Source organism: Anoplopoma fimbria, chromosome 9 (genome assembly GCF_027596085.1).
Source record: "Anoplopoma fimbria isolate UVic2021 breed Golden Eagle Sablefish chromosome 9, Afim_UVic_2022, whole genome shotgun sequence".
Classification (NCBI taxonomy): Eukaryota; Metazoa; Chordata; class Actinopteri; order Perciformes; family Anoplopomatidae; genus Anoplopoma; species Anoplopoma fimbria.
The window spans coordinates 5,076,598-5,088,428 of record NC_072457.1 but is presented as its reverse complement, the minus strand read 5'-3'; the positions used below and the strand labels follow the sequence as shown (position 1 = coordinate 5,088,428).

General features: G+C 37.8%; 1 protein-coding gene across 1 annotated transcript; it reads right to left on the bottom strand.

The window, feature by feature from the left end:
* On the bottom strand, window positions 1-11,643 carry tbce (tubulin folding cofactor E). The gene is made up of 16 exons (XM_054604083.1): window positions 11,325-11,643; window positions 9,037-9,121; window positions 8,501-8,665; window positions 7,503-7,588; window positions 6,675-6,774; window positions 6,479-6,581; window positions 5,010-5,086; window positions 4,823-4,915; window positions 4,456-4,520; window positions 4,020-4,084; window positions 2,710-2,862; window positions 2,384-2,522; window positions 1,557-1,625; window positions 1,345-1,404; window positions 1,092-1,183; window positions 1-428 (listed from the first exon to the last, which is right to left on the bottom strand). The coding sequence occupies exons 1-16, from the start codon at window positions 11,458-11,460 to the stop codon at window positions 333-335; spliced, it is 1,584 nt and encodes a 527-aa protein (XP_054460058.1). The 5' UTR covers window positions 11,461-11,643; the 3' UTR covers window positions 1-332.
* Window positions 11,644-11,831: the final 188 nt, after the last annotated feature.

Here is an 11,831-nt window from a genome sequence, read left to right as displayed (position 1 = left end):
TATTCATCAAGTCCTTTGATTTGTTAGTGCACTTGTAGATTTCACTTTTTGACTGTGGTGACTCTGAATGAAGTCCTGAAAGAAGAACAAGGGTACCATGCATTAAGCTGAGAGGTGATTTGCTCCCGATGCGGTTACATTTTGGAAACAACAGATCCAGAATGAGCGTCATTATGCTGTTAATCCATCTCTCCGTGAGTCCTCTCCAATAGGGACACAGTCTGCTGATGGATCAGAGTCCAACACAGAAGCAGCTGCAGTTCAATTCCGTCCTGAAAGTTTTTGTTCCGTGAGAACGGGGTTTCTTCCTCACCGCTGCAGGGTCTGCAGGGTCAGGACCAGCGGACCAACACCTGGTCTCCGTCCTCTATGGAGTAAAACTCTAGAGTCTTCAGGTCACTGTCGATCTCAAACTCCGTCCCCAACATCTGCAAAAAAAGGATGAAACTTTAAGATTTTCTGGTTTGATATATTGAATATTAACAGAAGAAGCGTTAAATGTTTTTTTAGGATATTTAATGAAGGTATATTTAATATCTTTCCTTGAGGGTTGACATATGGTTCTACACAAAACAGATAAGGAAAGCTATAAACCAAGAATATTCAAGTAAATAAACCCTAATGATAAACAAATCTCAACATTGCATATCTAAGTATAATTAGTTATAATAGCAAGAAAGGTTTTTTACTAAATACAATAGAATATATCAAAGATGAGAATACAATAGAGTAAGAGTGACAGTTAATGGCAATTTTCAATTAGTAGCAAAGTAAATGACAATTTAAGATTTGCACTTTACTTGACTTCTATAATTAATAACAAACCACATATTACTGATTAAGAGGTTTGTCAGTTTCTGCTTGCTCACACAACAGCAACAAGCAGCTTCTTAAAACTCTGTATGACCTGTCTCTTCAAATGCAGAAACAGAGACATCTAAAAGTCCAACTCCTCTGCTCCTTAAACACCTCGTTAATCTCTAAGTGCTTCACTCGCCCAAAATATGCTAACAGTTCCAGGAACAAAAGTTGGAACTAAAAAGTCTGTTTTGCACATAACTTCTCATTGCATATTAATGTTAATATCTTACCTTGGGGCTGGTGTAGGTGAGCTTCAGATCTGCTGCAGGAACCTTCAGCAGTCTGTACAGGAGTCCCTTCACTTTCTGAACAACCATGGAGGCTGCAGAACAGACAACACACCGATGAACTCAACTGGAGCTTATTTCATATTTCAGTTTCATTTGGAAACATCCTCTCAGTTGATTCAAACAAAGTGTTATACAAGATAAGAGACGAGAAATACATTAAAGCTCTTGACTTCAATTTCTTTTGCGGTTTTACCTGGAAGCTTCTTCTCAATAGGCTTCCGGTCGGCGTCATCAGGAAACATAAACTTAATCTCTGGTGAGGAGAGGGGAGGAAGAGATCAGTGTTCAGTAAATATCACATACCATAATATCCTTGTGAGGTTTTACTCTGCAGGGAAAGCTGCTGGAACACAGTTTGTTTATAAAATATCAGCCAATCAGAGAGCAGAAGGAGGTGGGACTCACTTAACAGCTGATTTTTCAGAGCAAACGGCTCCGGCTTCTTCAGCTCGCCTTCCTCTGGAGCGCCGTACTCTGAAACACACGATGATGGTCTTCATCATTATCATCATCACTGCAGATCATCATAGGATAAGAAATCTAAATAGTAATCATAATAAACTTTATTCATCTAAAATTAATTTAAAAGTCAGTTGAATCTGTTCTGGTAGAATTTTTTTTTTTTTTAAATTTTTAAATACTTTTTGTTGTTTATAGATAACCAAAAAAACAACAACATAAATGAATTAAATAAAAAGCTATTTTATTAGTATTTGCTTATAAATACTCCACTCTCCCAGAACAACCCACTGAGTGCTCTGATCTTTCTCTAAAACCGACTGAGCATCCGTTTAAAGTCTTGAGTACTGATGTGAAGTTGGCATTGTACTTGTTTGCTGGCAGCTCACATCTCCAAAGAGTTAAATTCACTGCTGCAGTGACATTTATCAACAGTTGACTGATTAAATTATTGTTAAAAAGCAATCTGGCATAAAACACAAAGAAATGTGAAGTGTGTCTGCTAAGGAACAGACTGCTTGAGGAGTTGAAATGACTGAACTAATCCCAGTTAAACTATAATGTACTTCCACATCAGCTACAGTGTTTTTGTTGCTGCAACCCAAAAACTGTAGCTTGAAATCCCAGCATTGAATTGTCCAAACACTATTCAGGGCCATTAAGGAGAAATCATGTTTGCTGTAGTTTCCTATAGCTGCCTCTAGATGTCAGTGCTGAGTCACTCTTTATTTGACTGTTCCTTTAAATAAACCGGCCGGTCTGCTGGGCCTTACTGTCGATGAGGCTCAGGTAACGAGGGTGCTGACTGATGAACTCGGTGCTCGTCTGACTCCCCCCACCCGCCTTCAGCCACTCCTCTCCAAACATCTTGATGTAGTCGAGCTCCGCCCCCCTCCTCTCCTTTTGGGTGATCTGATGGAAACCATGGCAATAGGTTAGCATGTACACACACACACACACACACACACACACACACACACACACACACACACACACACACACACACACACACACACACACACACACACACACACACACACACACACACACACACACACACACACACACACACACACACACACACAGAGGTTGATTTTACCTCACAGTTGTTGAGGAAGACCAGATGTCGCAGTTTGGCGATGAGCAGCTGATTGGCTGTTTTGGGGTTTCCATCACTGCTCACCAGTTGGTTACTGCGACACACAAAGTGAGCCAACCTGGGAAGCTTCCCCAGTTCATCCACCACACACCACTAAGAGAGAGAGAGGGGGGGGCAGAGAGAGACACAGACAGAGAGACAGAGAGAGAGAGAGAGAGAGAGAGACAGAGAGAGAGAGAGACAGAGAGATAGACAAAGACAGAGAGAGACAGAGAGAGAGAGAGATAGACAAAGACAGAGAGAGACAGAGAGATAGACAGAGAGAGAGAGATAGACAGAGAGACAGAGAGACAGAGACAGAGAGACAGAGAGACAGAGAGAGAGAGATAGAGAGAGAGACAGAGAGAGAGAGAGAGACAGAGAGACAGAGACACAGAGACAGAGAGACAGAGAGACAGACAGAGAGAGAGAGAGAGACAGAGAGATAGAGAGCGACAGACAGACAGACAGACAGACAGACAGACAGACAGAGAGAGAGAGACAGAGAGACAGAGGGACAGAGAGACAGAGAGAGACAGAGAGAGAGACAAAGACAGAGAGAGACAGAGAGAGACAGACAGAGAGAGAGAGACAGAGAGACAAAGAGAGAGAGAGACAGAGAGAGACAGAGAGACAGAGAGATAGACAGAGAGACAGAGAGATAGACAGAGAGACAGAGAGACAGAGAGAGACAGAGAGACAGAGAGAGACAGAGAGACAGAGAGAGACAGAGAGATAGACAGAGAGATAGACAAAGAGAGAGAGAGACAGAGAGAGACAGAGAGAGACAGAGAGAGAGATAGACAGAGAGACAAAGAGACAGAGAGATAGACAGAGAGAGATAGACAGAGAGAGAGAGAGACAGATAGACAGAGAGAGAGAGAGACAGACAGAGACAGAGAGACAGAGAGAGAGAGATAGACAAAGAGAGAGAGACAGAGAGAGACAGAGAGATAGACAGAGAGACAGAGAGATAGACAAAGAGAGAGAGAGAGACAGAGACAGAGAGAGAGAGAGATAGACAGAGAGACAGAGAGACAGAGACAGAGAGAGACAGAGAGACAGAGACAGAGACAGAGAGAGACAGAGAGACAGAGACAGAGAGAGAGAGACAGACAGACAGACAGAGAGAGAGAGACAGAGAGAGAGAGAGACAGAGAGGTGAATCAAACGGACGAATCAAACCAACACTCTTAATAAAGCTGATTGTTTTCTGGCCGTTAACCGTGAATGTAAAGGTCAGCGTCTCTGTTCACCGTCTACACACTAACCTCTGTGATGTTGTTGTGGTCCACGTTGAGCTTGGTCAGCGCTGAGAACATGGCTGTTTGAGATCCTACAGAGGAAAGAGTCAACATTTACACTCAGTGATCGTCAGTGTTTGATCAAAACCCAGGCGTGTCTTATTTAGTATAATGCTATAAAAGACGTACAGATTAGGTTCTACTACTAGCAACCAGGACTAAAAATGGAGCCAAAATATCCCAAAACAACAATATAAATATTAAAAACTACAAAGTAATAGTAATAATTAAACAGATAAAACATATTGCAAATAAAACAGTGTGCTAGCATGAACAAAAATATGTTTAAAAAAGAAACTATATAATTAACTAAGGATGTGAATGTGAAGCAATAGGAGGTTAAATGTTAAACAGAGTAATTATTAATGTTAAGCGCGTTATTAAGATGTGTTATTTTTCTTACCAGGAGCAGCGTCGTCAAATCGAATGTCAGACAGTCCAGTCCTGGACAAGTTCAGATGCTCAAGTCTGCAAAAGTTTTTTCAATTTATTTTAAGAAGCTTATGTCAAAAGGGAGGACTACTGTATATTTCTGAATGGTCTTTCATGCTTTTAGGTTGCAGAAAGTCCTCTTTACAAATAGATGTTTTAGGTATGAAGGGTTTGTGTCCTACATGGAGAACATGCTGTTTTTATATCTGTTAGAATAGCCTTTATTTAAGGAAATAAGAAAAAAACATCAATCTCACAGCTGATTCCAAACTTTTGAAAGCTCAAGTGTGTGATATTGAACTGATCAAAGTATTGTGAACGTGTTGTGTGGTTTGTACCTGGGCAGAGCAGCTAAACTTAGCACACTGTGCTGCACTAAAGGATTACTGGACACGCTGAGGCTCTTCAGAGACTGCAGAACTCCTTCAGGCCTTTAAATCATCAAACACATGAGAGTTACACAAAGTGTCTGAATGACAGGTAAATAATGATGACGGAAACAGGAAGCAGAGACGACAGCGTTACCTCTGCAGCTCAGTGATGTCGTTCTCTTCTACACAGAGATCCTCAAGCTGTGGCCACATGGGGGCGCACTGCAGGATCTGACCAGAGACCAGCAGGGAGAGAGAAATCAATGAGAAACAAACACACACACACACTAAAAATAAGATATACACATGGAGAAATAAACACAAACAGGAAACAAGGGCAGTGTGTTCACCACACTTTCATTTTCACAGTCGAAAAAGAAAAAGATCAGGATTTGGACATACGTGTCACATAACATGGAAATGATGTTCTCAATTACAAGAGACCTTTAAATGATTAAACCTTTTATGTTAATTGTTTGTGTGAGAGAAATATATATATTTTTTAAATAAATAAATAAATGTATCGCTAATATAAAATAACTATTTATACTTTTATTATACTGTTGTGGAATATAGGAATATACATGAATTTAAAAATAAATCATTTCTTCAGAAATAAATAATCATAAAATATATTTGATATTAATTAATTCTAATTTCTAAGTTTTTTTCAATATACTTTATTTCTAAATAATACATCAATACATATATAAGGGCCCAAAATAAATACATACCTAAATACAACATAAGTAAATAAACTTTATTTATAAATAATAGCAATATAAATTAATAAGCTTTATACATAAATTATATCTTAATAAATACAATAATAAATCACTTTGATAATTTACTATAATATTTAAATGCAGGTATAAAGAAATACTAAATATAAAAAAAAAATACTGGTAATATATATATTCATTTTCACATACATGTTCTCTATTTTGAATAAGATTGAATTCTTTATATTATGTAATAAGTCCGTTTCACACTGACGGGTTACAGCTGAAAGAATAAGGCTAAAATATCGTCATGAATGTCACAATTTCCCCAAGAAGGAAGAATAAAGAAGGCCTATCTTCTATTCTAGCATATTCTATTCTATAAGAATAAATCAAAGCAGCAAATGTATTTATTGGAAGACACAAATGTTATCATAGTCAGTAAAAAGCAGTGGTATTATAAGCCTTTTAATTTACACATCCACACAGTCAGTGATTTTTTTCCCTGGCTTTCTGTTATGCATTTGGCAGCTGCAACTGTGTTACTTTTAACCCGGATTATGTGTTTAATTTCTTCATATTTGTCTTATATTATTGTCTCCTCTTCATTTGTAAAGATGCCGCTCTAGTGACACTAGACTTGTTCATGTTTGTAATTGGATATATGCTGCAAAACACCTCCTCTTCTAACGTGAACGTGCTCACAGCAATATTGAGAAAACCCACAGTTGACTTACTGAGTTGATAACCACCGTTGTTTAAAGTGAACATGTTTGTTAGGGTTAGTTAAACCGGATGCATTAGCCTGGGTATGTTATTATATTATTATTATTGAATTCTCTACGTTGTTCAGGCCTCTGGTGAACAGACAGGTGTGCGTTATGTGTGTGTTATGGTGTACCTGTGGCCAGGTGAGTTCACAGCCGTTCAGGACGAGGACTTTGATGCTGCGGAAAGCCTGGCAGTGAGCCGAGGGGTCAGAGGGCAAACTCAGTCTATTGTTACTGAAAAACAAAACAGGATGAAGAGCTCAGTGAAAAGAAAGAATAAAAAATATATAAATCAAATCCAACACACATAGTCAGAGGAATCTGTACCTGAGCTGTAGTCCCTCCAGTTGGTCCAGCTGCTGAGTGATGGCTGACACTTCCTCCCAGCAGGACAGCAGAGAGCCACTGATGTCCAACCACTCAACGTCTGATCATCGCTGTTAAGGACTCACTGAACAGTCACCAATTATCAAAACCAGACTGAGGCAACAGTGTGTTTATACCTTTAAAAAATTTCTCTGATGTTTTCAGAGGACAAAAAATGTCCATGTCAAAAATCTGCCATAGAAAATTATATATTCATATTTTCAACGTCACTGAGTTACATTTTTTAACCAACTTCAGTCCCGATCATAACTGCCGAATATTCATTATTTTGGTTTGTTTACATAATACCAATCTTGTGATTAAATTAAAAATGTATAATATTTTCTGTATACTTAATGCTATGGGAATTTGTCTTTTCACAGTTTGGATATATCAATGATTAGCAACAACACTGATTTCGATGCACTGCATTAAAAGACAGCAGTGCTCAATAATAGAGCAGCACTGCCCCTAGTGGAAACGAGGAAAATAGCACGTATTTGCCTGTGGGGATAAGCAGCACTTTTAGAAGCATAAACTAGTTATTTTCTGGCCGTTTGGCTTAAATGAAATGACTCAAAAAAAGCCATTAATCAACTCGTGGATTCAAATTCCGATCTTTATCACATATGCTAAGAGAAATAAAAGTTGCTGAGTTTCCACGGTGGACAAAGTCCAGTCAGAATTTACGCCTGGTAAACTATAAATGTCCTTAACAAAACATTAAATCACATCAGAAATGTATTTTTGTGAAGCCAGATGAGGCCTTGTGGGTCTGTAAAAAGATACTTGGCGTTGTTTCCCTGATTTCTCCATCAGGCCCGGACCCGTTCACTTCACAGCAGCCCAGCAGCGCCGATGGAAGACTCTCTAAACTGTTGAGACAAACAAACAAAAACATGGGAATCATTAAAAACTAAATACATCCTCCAGCCGTGAACTATTTCACAATGTTACCTTTCCCTCTCCAGTAAGACAAACAGAAACAAATGAAATCACCTGTACTTTAGGTCTACTGATACATTTTGTAAATCATAAACTACCGTTGTTTGGAATCAGCTGTTATATTGATGTTTATCTTTTTTCCTTCAATAATGGCTATTCTAACAGAAATAAAAACAGTACATTATTACAGTAGAAAAAGTTAATTATACACCATATGTATTATTTACATTCAATTAGTTTTAGCCAAAAAATAATAAGAAGAATTAAATGATTAAAAAACGTCCATTTAGCCAATGTCACCACAGTGTTGGATGACAGCATAGATTACTGTTGGAACTTGGATTTTGAATTTGTTTTCTAGTCCAGAGAAGCGTCAGTGACCCTCCATCAATATTGAACCCCAACGGTGCAGCCTGGCTCTAAATATTTAGTTTAAATATCTGTTAAATGTCAGTTTTTCTTTGGTCCCTATGCAGTCTACTCAGTGTTACATTGAAGAGGTTAAACTGTGATTTGTCAGTTCATAGTATGTTCAGCTGATATTCTAATATTGATAACCCTACAATAATGTTCTATTTCTAAAACAACACGTTTCCTCTTAACTCCAGCTTCCTATAGACTTAACGGAGCACTTGACACTGAAACAGGAACCTGTTCTTATTTAAATCTGCACATAATTTAATGCTAAGGTTCCACTGTCCGGCTGCCTTTGAGCAAAGCACCCGCAGCTGCTTCTCAATACCCTGACTATCTGCAGCTGTGTGAATATAAAGAAGGGCAGCGGTATGAATACTGAGGAGAGATTTAAACATATGACACAAACTGTCTGATGAGCATCGTACCCGCGGTCCTTGATTCTGCCCCACTTGAGCTTCTTCGAGTCGATGGAGATCTCCTCCCTCAGCACCTCCTCCTTGTCGATCCGATACAACTGTTGCACAGCGGTGAGGTAGTCCACTCCTAAGCTCACCTTGGCTGGACGGACAAAGGAGCCTCCTTTAGGGTGCCTGAGAGGATGCATAGAAAACAATCAGGGACATTTACTCATCTAAGATCGGATCATTTCAAATCACCAAATTAAAGGATTGTATAATTTTGGATTGAGCTATTGATCCTTATTCTATTTGTTGGATCTATCAAATGACAGAAACATGTTCATCACTCAGACGTCATATTTAGTAAAACAAACATAAAAAAGAAAAAAAAAGTCTCATTTTTGTGGAGAAATTAATTGTTTTAAGTTTTAATTTGAGCCCACTGAGTTTTCAGAAATCTGCATATGTTGCTTTTCTGAACTACACTTGAACTTATGTGAGTGGATAATAACTTTCTAGACTTCCGCTTGTAGCTTCACGTGGCATTAAAACGACAGAATTACCTGCACGTGAAGTACTGGACTCCCCCGTGGGTGCCGTTGTGTTTGCCTCTCTCCGGGTTATCCCACTCAACGCCGAGCCACAGCCCTGAACACACAATACAAACACTTGATTAATGCTCATGAACACTCAGGATCAACCCGTGTGGGAGGTGGAGTATCGATGTGGGCCCGTAGGAGTTTTTCAGCAAGTTTTTAAATTTAATAAAGAAGTTCTCCAATGTTGAATGTCGTCCAAACACAAGATGCCGTACAAAAAGTTAAGTCTAAAAGAAGCAAAACTTTGATTTGTCAGGAACTATCTGATCAAACCATAAGTAAACATTTTAAATCTGACTAGACATTTGATCTGAAACTTAAAGACACAGTTTTGCCTGCTCTTATAAAGTATTGAGGTTTTATAACTGGCCTACTTAGTGATGGTAAAACCGTAATGTATGGTGAGGCAAAGCATGATGACACTGGTCAAACATCTGTTGGACTAGAAAGCTGCAGATGTCATACAGCCTTCTTTTCTCTCGTCTTCTTCCATTTGTGTGTTGTAGTAATTACTCATTGTCTCGCCTGCAATGCGTTCAAAAAACTGATACTTAACTTCAGACCACATTACTCAGATGCTTCCAGTTTGGTGAAGAATTGCATTCAAAATATGTTTACCGTTTGTTTGTTTTTAAGGCACCCAATTGTCTACCCCCTTTACGACATTTAAAGGTTTTTAAATGTTAAAGTTCATCTCTCAGATCCTCTGTTTACAATCTAAGATATTTTACTTACTAAAAGTCCTGCATTCAAATGTTTAGTGAAGTAGCAGTACAGAAGTATTAGCATCAAAATATACTTAAAGGACAATAAGTAAAAGGTCTCTTTGTGCAAAATGGCCACATTTCTGAATAATATATTATATTATTAGATAGTTATAATGTGTCGATCACTGTAATGTTGCAGCTGGTAAAGGTGGAGCTTATTTTAATTACTTTATATCCTGCTGGGAGAATTTCACCAATAAATCAATAAAGCTTTATCTAAACCTACAATATTACACCATCATTTATTTGTTGATTATATTTAATATTGTTAATCTGAATCAACAAAGTAAATAAGGCTGTCCAGAATAATGTAATGGAATAAAAAGCCCATGTGTCTCTGAGCTGTAGTGGAGTAGAAGTACAGTACCAGTCAAAAGTTAGGACACACCTTCTCATTCAACTACTTTGAAGAATCTAAAATATAATTACTTAATTAATTAAAACATATTCTGGTTTGTTGAGCATTTGTTTGTTTACCACATAATTCCATATGTGTTCCTTCATAGTTTGGATGTCTTCAATATTAATCTACAATGTAGAAAAATAAAAAAATAAAAATAAAGAAAAACCATTGAATGAGAAGTTCTACCCTGAGCCTTCCACTTAGCACTTATTGTATTAGTTTATTAGTTTGTTTGCACTTATTGTATTCGTATTAGTTTGTTGCACTTATTGTATTCGTATTAGTTTGTTGCACTTATTGTATTCGTATTAGTTTGTTACACTTATTGTATTCGTATTAGTTTGTTGCACTTATTGTATGTATTAGTTTGTTGCACTTATTGGTATTAGTTTGTTTTGTTGCACTTATTGTATTGGTATTAGTTTGTTACACTTATTGTATTCGTATTATTGTACTTATTGTATTGTATTAGTTTGTTACACTTATTGTATTCGTATTAGTTTGTTACACTTATTGTATTCGTATTAGTTTGTTGCACTTATTGTATTCGTATTAGTTTGTTGCACTTATTGTATTCATATTAGTTTGTTGTATTGTATTAGTTTGTTGCACTTATTGTTAGTTTAGTTGTTGCACTTATTGTATTAGTTTGTTGCACTTATTGTAGTTTGTTTGCACTTATGGTATTGGTATTAGTTTGTTTCTGCTCTGGTTTCTGCTCTTAGATGCTTGTTTAAGAAAGGAGATGCACTTATGACTTCTGGTGACTAGTAGTTCTCTTGAATACCTATGTTGAATACACTTATTGTAAGTCGCTTTGGATAAAAGCATCTGCTAAATGACTGTAATGTAATGTAATGTAATGTAATGTGTCCAAACTTTTGACTGGTACTGTATATAAAAATGTGAATACTTTAGTAAAGCACAAGTACCTCAATACTACTTGCTTTAGTCAAATATACTGACCCCAGTTACTTCATTCTTTTGCAGAGATACACAACATGTCTGAGGATATTTGTATTGAATAAATCTAAAACAGTGACCTTACAACAGTCTGACCCTTCCTCCAGGTGTTGACTCACCTGCTGTCGGTGGCACCGGGCCCACGTACCGCACCGTGGCCCGCTCCCCGTCGCAGGAGACCCGCCTCCCCGCAGAGAGCTCCTTCTCCTCCGGCTCCTCCTGGTCGACTCCCATCGAAGCAGTGTTATCTGTCATCAACGCCAGAGCTGTTTTCTACAAACCTACCTCCCCAAAAATGAAACCTACTGGTAGACTAAGAACTGACAAGAACATATACAACGATGCAATGATTTGTGACGTTTAAAAATATAGTATTTAAGGTAGTTTAGCTTGTATTTATCCAGCAGTTCAGCGTTACAGCCCAAAACATTTGACGTCTCTGGCTAACCGGAACGGACAGATTTGCAGGTTGCACCAACGTCGCACCTTTTTTTTTTTCCCTCTCTAAATAAAACAGATGTTAAATACCTTTAATATTAAATAAAAAATGTACATTTACGCAATCTGACTTATTCGAACTATTATATATATATAGTGTTCAATTCGGCAATATCAAATCAACGTTG